The sequence below is a fragment of the Aulonocara sp. 'chitande type north' Nkhata Bay genome, linkage group LG22 (genome assembly GCF_057382095.1).
Source record: "Aulonocara sp. 'chitande type north' Nkhata Bay isolate Kocher_YH1m ecotype deep benthic linkage group LG22, A_spYH_male_GT1.1, whole genome shotgun sequence".
Lineage (NCBI taxonomy): Eukaryota > Metazoa > Chordata > Actinopteri > Cichliformes > Cichlidae > Aulonocara > Aulonocara sp. 'chitande type north' Nkhata Bay.
Window position 1 is genome coordinate 36437855 of NC_141364.1, and position 13442 is coordinate 36451296.

Genomic DNA, 13442 nt, shown 5'->3' on the forward strand with positions numbered 1-13442 from the left:
GGATTACAAGAGGCTTTCTGCTCTCTAATTTGCTTTTAAAAGAGTCTTACCTTTGTTCTATTAGGTTCAGTTAGGATGTGCTGGAAGCTCGAGATTAGCACAGAGAATCGAGTTTGTGACAAAGCCGATTAGCTGCTGAAACAGGGCCAATGATGCTTTTGTTTAGAGAAACTGTTCCTGTCAGGCAGAGAAATATTTCCTTTTCTGAATTTAGAAGCTAATGTAAATATAAATGTTGGTGCTATGATATCCCTTAGTGCACAACGGCTAGAACAAGTTTTAGTTGTAAAGACAGGTGGAGGTTTGGAGCTCTCAAAATGAGAGATACAAACAGCTGTTTGAGCCCTTTACATGCTAAACTGTGACAAAATCTGAAATCAGCCAAATTCAACTGGGTGCCGGTTGTCTACTGCCATCTGCTGGGGGATATATATCACTGCTGGGCAGAGGTTACAATTTATAAAACAAATGAAACAGCTGTTATTCAAATACAGCACCGGTTCACAACAGTAGTAGTGCTTTATGTAATAGGTAAACAACTATACTATTCATTAGACAATGTTCTGTCGTGTCTTAACCTCCTTGCTGTGATATTTCTTTGTTTGAATGCTGACTGGGGCTTTTCTGTGTGGCACTATGGGTTTCAGCACACATAATTAACATAATTTCTAACCAAGAAATTAGCTTAGAGAGTCATTATAAATTGGCTATAAATATAAATGTGAGGGAGACAAAGTAGAATAGCAGTAGAGTAAAACATTATCGCATGGATTTTAAACTAAAGAGGTTAGATTAGTTGGTAAGAAAATCAGATTAACTAAAGACAGGATGACTGGTCTAGGGAGCACACTGCCCTCTAGCTGAGCTTCCACATATGGTGAAGAACTATAAACTTATTGGTTAGTAGATTATTTCTTCATTGTAACAATGCTTCTTGGCAAGAAATCTTATATTGTTAGAAAGCCTGTTTATTTCCCCTTAAAAGGTACAATATTTGTGGGTTCACCAAAGGTTGAGTATTTGGGTATGAAATACTTGTCAAATCAATGCTAATGTCAATGAGCTGTGAATGGCAACCCATTCTTCAACCGGCATTTGTCACAACTCAGCCATTGTGGTTGCTGTTGGTCATTCTGGTATGACGTATTTATGGAGTTGAGGTTGGGGATGCAGGCAAGCCCTTCCATCCTCTCCTCTTCCAAATTCTGGAGGTAGTGTCTGATAAACCCTGCTCTGTGGGGCCAAGTGTTATCATCTTGGAGGATAGGGTTCGGTTGCACACTGTGGGGATATGGGATTGCCGCTGGTTGCTGAATCTCATCTTAAACTAAATACATTTTCTGACTTCAGATGACCTAAAAGGAAAGAAAGGAAGGAGGGAAGAAAAGAAAGCGGGACAGGACTCAGCATCTTAACTGAGCTGTCCAAAGCTCTCCCTATGTCTTCTTAATAATTTTGATTTCTTTCTAAATGTATTTCAGATTTCTGCTGTCAGGCTTAGCTCCTTGACAAACTATGACTGGAGTTTAGTCTGAAGCTTTACTCATCACCCTCGTTGGAGAAATGGAGCTTGGATTTGTTTTCTAGGCAGCGCTGGGGCAGCTGCTGAGGTAGTGATGCTCGTTCAGGTGGGCTGTACTTGTAGGATTTTGATTGCATCTCAGGGTTGGACATGAAACTGCGGGTTAATGGACTGTCGTGGACAACTGTACACCTAAACAACTGATGTGAATACAAGGCTTTTTAAGAACTAGCCCAAGAAACACACAGGCACAAGTGTATGTGTCATAGTCAAAAGTTGATTAAAAAAGGCAAAAATGAGTTCATAATTAAAAACTGTAATTTAATTTCATAGTCATTTCTGCCAGTGGGGTGTTCACTAGTTGCAATTCAACTTATATAGTGCCTCACAATATTTTCTTGGAAAACAAATTATATTTAAAATGGAATGAATAAAGTGTTAATGTTTAAACTATTTGTGCATATGTTTGCCACCATCTTCATCTCTCTTTTTTAATCAAAATCACCATCATCTTTTTTTTCCAGGGTGATTGCTGCAAACATCAGACTGCTTAGATACACACGAAGACCTACCTGCTTCAGCTAACTCTTGATTTCTTTTTTGTCATCAACAATTTTTATTTATTTCATTTTAAACTTCAATAACAGAACTTAAGGATAACTACATAAATAAATAGTTTAAAAAAACAAACAAACAAAAACAACAACAAAAACAAAGTTATCCTATTCTTTCTTCGCACACCAATCCCCACACCACCACTCTGTCATTACTCTTCTGTTCCTCAAGTTACAGAAAGCCAGCTTGTAAAGGGGACCAAATACAATCATATTGATGCAATTTGTCTAATAAACCATAAGTCACTTTTTCATAGGACGCCAACTTAGCCATTGTCTTTAGCCACTCTTCATAGGGAGGGGGGTTCTTTTTCCACCAATGTCTTAGCAGGACCCGTTTGGCCGTAGTAAGAGCCAGAATAATCCATCTTTTTGTATAACTGGAAAAATCTCCACCAGAAAGTTCTGTGGTTATACCAAGTATGGACAGTTTTGGTGAGATACCAAATCTCCTTTTTAGAACACTGAAAATTACCACCATTATATTTTCCCACCAATCCCGAAGTGCCGAACAGCGCCATAAGATAGCTAACTCTTGATTTCTAATGACCTGTACAAGACTAAGAAAAAGAAAAAAAGTTCCTTATGTCATCACACATTTCACAGCTGTGATGAATAAAACCCTGTATGACACAAAAATGAACAGACAAAATCCAGATTTTTTTTTTTCCTTTATTGCCATTGTGCATGAACTTTGACACTACTGGTTACACAAAGAGGAGCTGATGAACACTCTGACCTGCCAGTGGTGTGCTCTGGTCATTGCTGGTTTTGTATCAGTTGATGGCTTTAACAACAAACTTCTTGCTGATTCAGCCTTCATGCTCAAAACCAAAGGAATGTGAGATGAGACATTTGTGTCAAAGAACGAAAAGACAACACCTTTTCTTTTTAATTTTTTTTCCTATTATTGCACACATCTAGGTTACCAATGCCAAGTATATGTGGAACATTGGGAAAGCTAAAATTCTTGGTAAGGTGCTGAAATGTCTTTAGAAACCACGACATTGAACCTCCTTAAAAGCCTTGTATATACAAAATAACGTATATACAAAAGGAGTGTCAATACAGGGATTCAACAAATACACCAGTTATCCAAAGAAATGATGAGTAAGATGAAAATGCACTGGTTATTTACACTTGGCCATGTTCATGTCTGTTTGTAACATTGCACAGAAAACATGAAATGCTATGGTATTGTAGTTTGGTGGTAGCATCAGGGTGCCTACAGCATCCCATAATAATAATAATAACAGTGAAAACGAGGCCGGCCAGTGTAATGCTTTCTCTATGCATCATACAGCAGAAGGCGCTCTTGTAGCTGCAACCAAAAGTCTGAGTACAGAAACAAAGATCAAACATAATTTAGGAATCAATCACCTCTCATGCTCATATCTCATGGAATGGATTTCATTAGAACAGTAAGTTTCGAAGCTTACCAGAGTGCAGAGTGGAGGGAAAGGTTGTACAAATATTCATTTTTAACTTGCACAAGAACTGCGTCATCCCAGACCAGGCGTCATGAATAGTGAAAATCAGACTTTGATCTGTCAGTCACAATTTACCTGGATTTATATATTTATTTACGCTTTTTTCTTAATTTTGGCCACCTGGGGGCAACAAAACAACTTACTCGTTAAGGGCAAAAGCTGCCTGTCACTGGCATGTTTTGTAGCTCTTGACCTACACTTGGAAAGATTGTCAGAATTAGAACAATACAGACCCTGTGGGAACATGCTTACCTGCAGTCCATCAACACGCCAAAAGCATGCTGCTTCTGGAAAACAGTGCTATGCATAGGTCAGTTGCTGCTTGTTTGAAAGCTTGGATTGAACTATAAATGAAGATACTACAGAGCTCACTCAGAGGAAAAACTACTTTCCAGGTTTTGGGAGTCACTGTAGCGATCCAAAAGAATGCTGCTGTCACTTCTACAGAGCAATAAAAACAGTAAGGTCACGTAGCTCATGCCTGAAAAGGGCTGACGTCTTTTGGAAGTGATGCAATCAGCAACCCATAATCATTAAGAGATATAGCTCCATACATTTAACACTGCCTCCATGTGGCGGCTGACAACTGGAACATCTCCAGAGCTCTGAATTCCCTATTTAGACATTCAGTAGATGTGGTCCACTATTTAAAGTTCTCTCTGTCTGGATCTGACAAACACAAGTCCAATAATCATTCTCTCCTGGTTTTATCCAGCTTTTTATCATCTCTGTGTCCTATGGAGTAGTGAGGTCTGTCACTTAACAGCAAGCTTGCTGTGTCAAACCTCCAGGCTTGACTGAATATATTCTAAGATGTGGAAAACTAAACTTTAAAAAATGTTGTGGTAACGCATCTGGGTTATAAATAAAAACAAGTTTATGCTGCTCACAATATTTTGGGTGGAAACCGCAATTACCCTTTGAGCAGCGGTCTAATCTGCCAATCCAGTGCCAGTTTTACGTCCTCAAAGTTTTATTTCCTCAAAGACAGGTTGCATTTGAACATTTTCCTCATACTTTCACATAGTGTTACTGCATCCTCATTGCTTTTGCTCCACCATCAGCCAATCACATTATCATTAAGCTTAACAGGCAAGCTCAACCCCATCAGTACATCCACAACAACACATGGCAGAGGTCACAACAGCCTTCACTATTTGCAGCCATGAGCTCAGGTCTAGTCACTGAACAGAAAAGAGTGATTCGTATATTAATGAAAATGTGAGGGAATAAATGTCAGGGAATCTGTTCTGCTTTTTATGGACATACATTCCAAATTACCTGAGTATAGACTCCGATTGTGAAATACCTGAAGCAAGATCTGACACCGTGTAACCATTTGAGGCCATTTTCTCCTTTTCTTCCAACGTTTTCCTTGTTGCATTTAAGACAAAGCTCAACAACATGACCTGGACAGTGTAAACATCATCCTGTTCTTGTTGTCTTTCCTGTTCCATTTATAACACAGCCATAGAGTTTTAAACAAAGACTTTTCTTTCTTTTTATAGAGCTATATGTGGATATACATGTTTAAAGAGCTTATTCATACTGTGAATGTTGAAACAGAACACAACACATCATTTCATCAGAAATACACTACCAGCTTAAAATGCATGCCCCTCCCCGATCCATTGTGTTGCACTCCTCACTACGCCTGCATATGAACCCTTGAACTGTCAGGTCTCTTCCTGCCAACAGCAGCTCACTTATTATGCAGGACAGGAGGTTGAGGCAGCAAATCATATTGGTTGTGGTGGATATTCTGGACACTGTTGCTACGCCATGCAAAGATAGAAGGGCAACGGAGACAGTGGGCACAGAGAGACAGAGACCCCCTGGTGGAGCAGAAGGTGGTGTTGGTGAGAAAGTCAGTGGTGGTGCTCGATGGTTGCAAGTATACATCCCAGAGACAGAGGCCAGCTCTGCTCAGGTCTAGCTGATGGCCGGGCTGTCTGTCTGGGACTCTGATGTCTCTGAGGGTGAGGCAGGCTCCTCTGGGGGATCATCTGTGCTGGTGCTCGTGGACACCTGAGTAGGGACACCATAGAATGACGTGGTTCCGTGTGGGTCAGAGCCAGAACCTGCTTCCCTGCTGTCCTCGTCTTCCTCGGGCTCTGATGCAAGGGTGAGTTGTAAAGAGCCAGGGAGTTTGACGGGACAGAAAGCTGAACCCGTTGGGATGAAATTCACTTTGTTTTTGTCAGGGCAGGAGAAGAGGGGTGCCGATGTGGACTGCCTGGAGCTGCACAAAAACATGTTCAACGGAATTAAAGGGGGCAGCAGAGTACTGAGGAAATTCAGTATAAGTATCAAAGCATCTATACCTCATTTCCTCAAAAGCTTTAATCTTCTCACAGCCCTCTGGTGGTTCCCGCTTGAACATATAGCTGTTGTTGGGTTTGGGTGAGGAGGCAAACTTTGGCAGCGGTGAGCTGCTTCCATTGTCTGAAAACAGAAATATGATGCTTTTATCTTTTTTGGGATTGATTAGTAAAGACTATTCTCTGCAGTCATCTGCTCAAATGACACAGATCCACTGTGAATGCATATTTTATATAATAACTGATTAAAGTTTCGATTTCTACCAAAACTCCTGAGATATTATCACATTGGTGAGCAAATTCAAGTGTCTCCTCTCAACTTTTCAGGAGAACACAGATACTTACAGAATACAGTTCAAAGACATGTTAGGCTAATGGGTGATTCAAAATTCTCCATGGATGGTACATAAAGTGCTGAACGTGTATAAATTAAAACACTCTACACTGAATATAAAATTGCCTTTATATGTCTGAAACTCTTTGAGGGGTCAGTAAGAAAATAAAAGCACTGCATAAATATCGTTCCATTTCAAAGCACATATTTGCCCTTTTTGTGCCATGTCAATTTTGTACTGGTTTCTTTCAAAGATAATAAGATGAAAAGCAGATATTTCATAAAATCAACATTTCTTAAACGGGCACAAAGGACAAGATATATACAGGGTGGGCCATTTATATGGATACACTGTATAAATGGGAATGTTTGGTGATATTAAAGTCCTGTTTGTGGCACATTAGTATATGTGAGGGGGCAAACTCCTCAAGATGGGTGGTGACCATGGTGGCCATTTAGAAGTCGGCCATCGTGGATACAACTTTTGTTTTTTCAATAGGAAGAGGGCCATGTGACACATCAAACCTATTGGTAATGCCACAAGAAAAACAGTGGTGTGCTTGGTTTCAACGTAACTTTATTCTTTCATGAGTTATTTACAAGTTTCTCTTTGTTCACAGCCATTGACATGTCGAAGAGGTTAACACGTGAGGAGCGGATCGAAATCGTGTTTATATCTGGTGAACGCAGTAACCGGGTCATTGCAGAAGATTTCAATGCAAGACACCCTACGAGACCACCTATCTCCCATGCTACAGTTAGCAAACTGCTTGCTAAGTTTCGTGAAACTGGTTCAGTGTTGGATTTGCCACAATGTGGACGCAAGAAAACTGTCACTAATGAAGAAACATCAGTGGCTGTCCTAGCTTCATTCAGCAAGAGCCCACAGCGTAGCACTGGAGAGTGGCATTAGTCGAACATCCCTTCGGCGGATATTAGCTACTCACAAATGGCACCCTTACAAACTCCAGCTACTGCAGCATCTCAACGAGGATGACCCAGATCGGCGCACAGAATTTGCAGAATGGGCAAAACAAAACTTGGAACAGGACCCTCAGTTCACGCAGAAGATTTTGTTCAGTGATGAGGCAAACTTTTATGTGAATGGTGAAGTTAACAAACAAAACCACCGCTATTGGTCTGACACTAACCCACATTGGATGGATCCCTCCAAGACTGTTGGAACAACAAAAGTGATGGTTTGGTGTGGTATATGGGGAACAATGATAGTGGGTCCATTCATCATCAATGGAAACCTCAAGGCCACTGGATATTTGAAATTGCTATATGATGATGTGTTTCCTCTTTATGCACTGAAGCTGGCACGTTCCCTGAGTTTTTCCAGCAAGATGGTGCACCACCACATTATGGGTGCAGGTCCGAGCATTCCTAGATGAACAGTTTCCTGGAAAGTGGATTGGTTGTCGTGGGCCAGTTGAATGGCCCCAAGGTCTCCCGATCTGACCCCCTTAGACTTTTATCTTTGGGGTCATCTGAAGGCAATTGTCTATGGTGTGAAGATACGAGATGTGCAGCACCTGAAACTACGGATACTGAATGCCTGTGCTGGCATTTCTCCTGCGGTGTTGCTATCAGTGTGTGAAGAGTGGGAGAAGAGGGTTGCATTGACAATCCAACCCAATGGGCAGCACATTGAACACATTTTATAAGTGGTGAGAAACGTGTAAATAACTCATGAAAGAATAAAGTTACGTTGAAACCAAGGACACCATTGTTGTTCTTGTGACATTACCAATAAGTTTGATGTGTCACATGGCCCTCTTCCTATTGAAAAAACAAAAGTTGTATCCAAGATGGCCGACTTCTAAATGGCCACCATGGTCACCACCCATCTTGAGAAGTTTGCCCCCTCACATATACTAATGTGCCACAAACAGGACTTTAATATCACCAACCATTCCCATGTTATTACGGTGTATCCATATAAATGGCCCACCCTGGAGATTTATTATTATTGTTATCCCTATTTGCTAAAAGTCAACCGAAGTATAATAAAGATTCTATGTGTGTGTCTGACTTATAAAATGTGTGACTTATCAAAAAAGTCTAACTGGGTATACTGTGATTGACAAAAACAGAGTTTTAAAGAGAAAAACAAGAAAGAAAGTATTCCTCTGTATTTTAATTAAAAGGGGGATTATTTTAAAATGAAGGCTCATGTGAGAATATGCTAAAGACAAATCTAATTTAATTACAATTACATAAACTAAATGAAACATGAAGTCAATTAGAAGCATATGTGACTTTGTTAAGAATTAAAAGATATGAGGTTCTTCCCTTTTGTCTTCTGCGAGATGAGCAGTTCAGAAGATGGGATCTTAAGAGGTCACAGCTGCAAATTCCAACGCTGGAGTGATCAACTGATGTCAAACTGTGAACCTGCAAATTGGTTTTGTATATTTTTGGCTTTTCCTCTGCTCAGTTTTTGCCACATTAGATGATTAATTCAGAAGGATTTTGGTTTACACCATACGGCCACTGAATGACAAGGGTATGCCGGTTTCCTGTTGGGTGGTTATCATCAACTCGGTATACAGAGATAAGTGCATCCATTTATTCGCTCCAACCATTCTCCTCAAAAGGATCAGAACATAATTAGCATTAGCTCAGACTATGTTAATTAGATAAATGCAATTCAGTTAATTTGATTATTATACACCGAACTGTACTTTTATTAAATTTTTGTTAAATTGTTTTAATAAAATATCTTGCAACTAAAGTCTAAATTGTGGACATTTACTTTTTAACTCCTTGTGAAACAGTAAAAGTAAAAACCTGAGTATAAAGTTCATTTCAGTGTAAATAGCTTTGACAGGTTGCTCCAACCCTTTTTTATTGTTCAATTTCAGGTAACAAACTATGTTATGGTGCTTGTGGGCTTGGCGGTAGTCAGATGTGGATTAGACGGTTCTGTGAATTGTACAGGGACAAGTACTGCTGCCTATTGCTGGGTTTTGATATGGATGAAGCTTTACTGTTTGAGGTGTTGCCTACTTGAGGCGATTTGTGATTTGGCACTATATAAATAAAATTGAATTGAACTGCAAAAAACTCCCCACTGCTGGACCGCGATTCATAAGTCTTGTCATCAGATATTGATGTTTCTTTCATATATAACACAAAAAAATTAGACAAATGCTTAATTCCCAACACAACTAACTATCCCTAAGATGCTCAACCCATGTTGCTGTCTGGATTATTGTTGAAGTCCTAAATTATCACCTTTAAAATGTTTGTGTTAATGACATGATGTACAGTAAGGCATGCACTGAGCGCAACACTAACTGAGAGACTGAACAAACGACATACTCAGTTCAAATCAGCACAGAAGACTTTTACAATACACAGGCATCTACCTGAAATGTATTTATTTAATCTATCGTCATTGATATTATTACACAACCTCCAAAACAAGAATGGTTTTAAAGGTGGAGGCAACTGATATTCTTTGCTCCTAATTTTTTTCTGTCTGTTTTGCAGTTGACTGGGGTCAGTGTCACTCCCGGTAGCATAAGGTGATATCTGGTGACATCTAGTGTCCAGCACTAGAACTGCCCTACTGGCATTTGTCGCAGAATATCAAAATTGGTAGGTCCACCACTGGTGCTCTGTGTTTTTCACAGATAAGAGCAGGTTCACCCTGAGCACATGTGACAGACATGCAAAGGTCTGGAGAAGCCACAGAATGTTCAATTCAATTCAATTTATATAGCGCCAAATCACAACATAAGTCGCCTCAAGGCGCTTCTGAATGTTGCCCGTAACAAAGTGACTGGTATGTCGGTGGGTCAGTGATGGTATGGGGCAGTATATGGATGGAGGGATGGATAAACCTTTACAGGCTTGGCAACAGCACTTTGACTGCTATTATATTGGGATGACATCTCTGGACCCATTTTCAGACCCTACATGCTAGTGCAGTTTGTTCTGGTGCATGACAATGTCCAGGCTCATGTGGTCAGAATATGCAGGTAGTTCCTGGAGGATGAAAGAATGGCTTCCATGCTCTGCTAACCTAAATGAAGAAGAAGACCACTGGGACATTATGTTTTGGTCCATCTGACGCCATCGAATTGCAGAACATCTCAGTCCAGAAACCCGGTGATGCCCTGGGTCATATCTGGGAGGAGATCCCCCCCAGAACACCATTTGTTGACTCATTAGGAGTATGCCCCCATGCATACAAGCACATGAAGGCCATACAAACTGCTGACAACAATTTGAGTTTCTGCAATGAAATTTCACCAAAATGGACTAGTGGCAGAGAATTTTGAATTCACGCCTCTATAGGTTTAAGTTTCCATTATCATCAAAAGATGTTACATAGCCAATATAGGCTATGGTCTACATTTGATTTACTCCATTCCTTTGCAATACTGTAGAGTTTTAGTGATCTCCTCCAGGATCTGGTCAGGATAGGAACAAATCCCTTGACCCCAGCAGCTACTTTTTGTGGACACTTCAGTAGGACCTTAGCGTTGCTTACCTTTATCTCGGTCATATAGTAGATCATCTGTGGAGTAAGGACTGCCATCATGTGATCCCAGTGGGCAGGCTGGCGAGGGGGATGGTGACAGGCTAGAGCAGCTGCTGGACCGGCCAGGAGCTGAGGGGGTCTGGGTGTCCACACTGCGGGTGCTGCTGCTGCGCTGCTGTGGAGGGAAAGGTGCTCGTCGCCCATCGGGAACCTCCAGGGACTGCAGAGAAAACAATATAAGATTCAAAGCTCAGTCAAGAGATGGCAGTGACACAAGTCACAGGTTTACTAAAATACCATGCTGAAAATGGAAACTGAGCCCCACCTTAAGTTCCTCCTTATCTCCATTGTCTTTAATGAAGACCTTCTCCAGCTCATGGTTGATGCCTTCCATGCTGCTGGGCACCCTGGAGATCGAGGGCTTTGGCACAGTGATGTTGGACAGTGGCATCTGGGCAGACTTCGACATGGAAAACTGCTGCAGCGAGCACACAAACAAACACACACACACACACACACACACACACACACACACACACACACACGAACCTTCTTGAGGCACACACACTACTCCAGCTTCACTATAGCCACTTCTCAGCTCCGTAATGTCTCTTTTCCACTAGTACCTACTTGGCTCGACTTAATTCAATTTTGGGGTTTTGTATTAGGTGGGATTACCTGGTACCAGGTACTGTCTGAATAACGGTTCAGCCAGGGTTCCAAGCAAGCAACCCATTTATGAAACCCGGCAACAGGGGAAATGGCTGTACAAAACCCAACACCACAGTCCCTCTATATCAGGGGTTCTTAACCTTTGTTACCTCGGGGCCCAACTTTTCCACCACAAAGTGGCTCGGGGCCCACTCAGATATTAACACTGTATTGAATAAACTGATGTTGCTCATCAATTTATTCAGTACAGGTGATTTATATTTAATAACTAAATCAAATGTACTTGATTTTAACAGCTAAAACCTTGTAAAATAAACATGATGATGCAATGCAAGAATCACAAAGACATTTATTTATTATGTGCAAGTGAACCTGCACATAAAACAAAATGCCAAACAGGTTAACAATACATGGAACAAATCAAACTTCAAGTAGAAATTGAAAGATTCAAGTCAGGCTTAATAACACAAAAATAATGAATAATTCAATTTTACTCCAGCAAAAGAGACCAGGACAAAATGGGAAAATAGAAATCGGATAAATAATGTCTTGATAAAATAAATACATTCAAAATAATTTTCTAATTAAACAAATAAATAAACAGTTTTAAAACTTAAAGTGCAAATGAAAACAGGGCTCGCAAAATCGCTAGCCCCGGGACGTCGGGCTAGCGATTTTTCCAGTCGGGCTACCAAAATCTATCTCTGCCCTGCCCGTCGGGCTATCGTAGGAAGGAAAAATATATGTCAATGCTTTTGCATTCTTTCGGAAATGTAGCTGGGTAATTATGTCATTGGCATCAGTGAGCCACTGTCAATATGTGACATATTGAAATCGCGTTTGAATTTGCGCTTGTTTTTTTGCTTTCACTTTGCAATCGTGTGAACTGTGTATAGAGAGCGACAGCACTGATTGGTGAGTGATGATAATTTGTGCACCAATTCCTCTGACATCGTCTTATTAATCGTTAGCTTACTATGCAAACATGACAAGTGAAATCTCCCGCAGCTTAAACATGTGAGAGGTTGATCGCGCAGAGAATCGCTGAGCTTATGTGAGTGAGTGTGTAAAAGCAGCAGGATATATATTTTAGTTCTGCTGAGCCAAATAAGACAGGTCGGGGTGAAGAAGTGACAGCCAAAGAAAAGCTTACCACAAAACGGAGAAGTTATGACAAATCAGACTATAAGGCAAAAAGAAAGTGCAGCTTTATGGTTTCATGGACAAAATAATTTCTGTGGCTGCGATATGACGAGCTAAATAACCAGGGCTGCACATAAGTGGTCCACAGGTGCGCATTCGCTGTCAAAATAAAAAACACGCACAAGAGAAGTTTTTCTGGAGGAGGACAGACATTTGTTTAGAACTCTTAAAGATGTCGAAGAAGCTCCTTTAAGCAATTACTTTGGTGTTCCTCCACCTCCAAAGAAATGTCAGAAGGAGTCCGAACCACAAAAGAAGCACGTATTCTCGGAAAAGTGGTTGCAGGAGGTGAGCTGGCTTCAAACAAATAATGAACGCACAGAGATGTGGTGCAGAATGTGCCGTGAAAATCCCACTCTAGCGGACAAAAACACTGCTTTTTATATGGACGCAAACGCGCGTTGCAACTTCTTATCTGGTGCGTCTTTTATTTTGACAGCGAATGCGTACCTGCGGACCACTTATGTGCACCTGTGTAAATAACATAATGTTCTGCCGGGTGTGTTGTTGGTTTTCCCTTGATTTCTGAGTCAACAAGCGCCTTTGTTACTGGGACCAGTAATTTTAAGAAAGGCCCCCATTAGAACCCATGAGAAATGCAAGAAATGCATTATTGCTCAGTCTGCAGTATCTTTCCCGGAACAAACACCAATTGAAAATAACATACTAAAAATAAACCTGAAAGATCTGTTTAGAACAGCGTACTATGTTGCAAAGAGTGAACTACCACTGGCACAATTTAGCAGTCTTTGCAAACTTCAAAAAGCAAATGTCCTAGATCTTGGTTC

General features: G+C 40.7%; 1 protein-coding gene across 4 annotated transcripts in view; it reads right to left on the reverse strand.

Moving 5' to 3' along the window:
- Positions 1 to 2788: 2788 nt before the first annotated feature.
- The window catches only part of glcci1a (glucocorticoid induced 1a), a 30035-nt gene continuing 19381 nt past the window's right edge, over positions 2789 to 13442 (reverse strand). For 2 of the 4 annotated variants that reach the window (XM_086279208.1, XM_086279205.1), the window contains 4 exons: positions 11105 to 11254; positions 10789 to 10999; positions 5951 to 6071; positions 2789 to 5868 (listed from right to left, as the gene is read on the reverse strand). In XM_086279208.1, the coding sequence (XP_086135334.1) occupies positions 5559 to 5868; positions 5951 to 6071; positions 10789 to 10999; positions 11105 to 11248 (786 nt within the window). In that variant the 5' untranslated portion in view covers positions 11249 to 11254 and the 3' untranslated portion in view covers positions 2789 to 5558. Of the gene's footprint in view, positions 5869 to 5950; positions 6072 to 10788; positions 11000 to 11104; positions 11258 to 13442 lie in introns of all 4 variants that reach the window. The other 2 variants (XM_086279207.1, XM_086279206.1) reach the window with 1 other exon arrangement.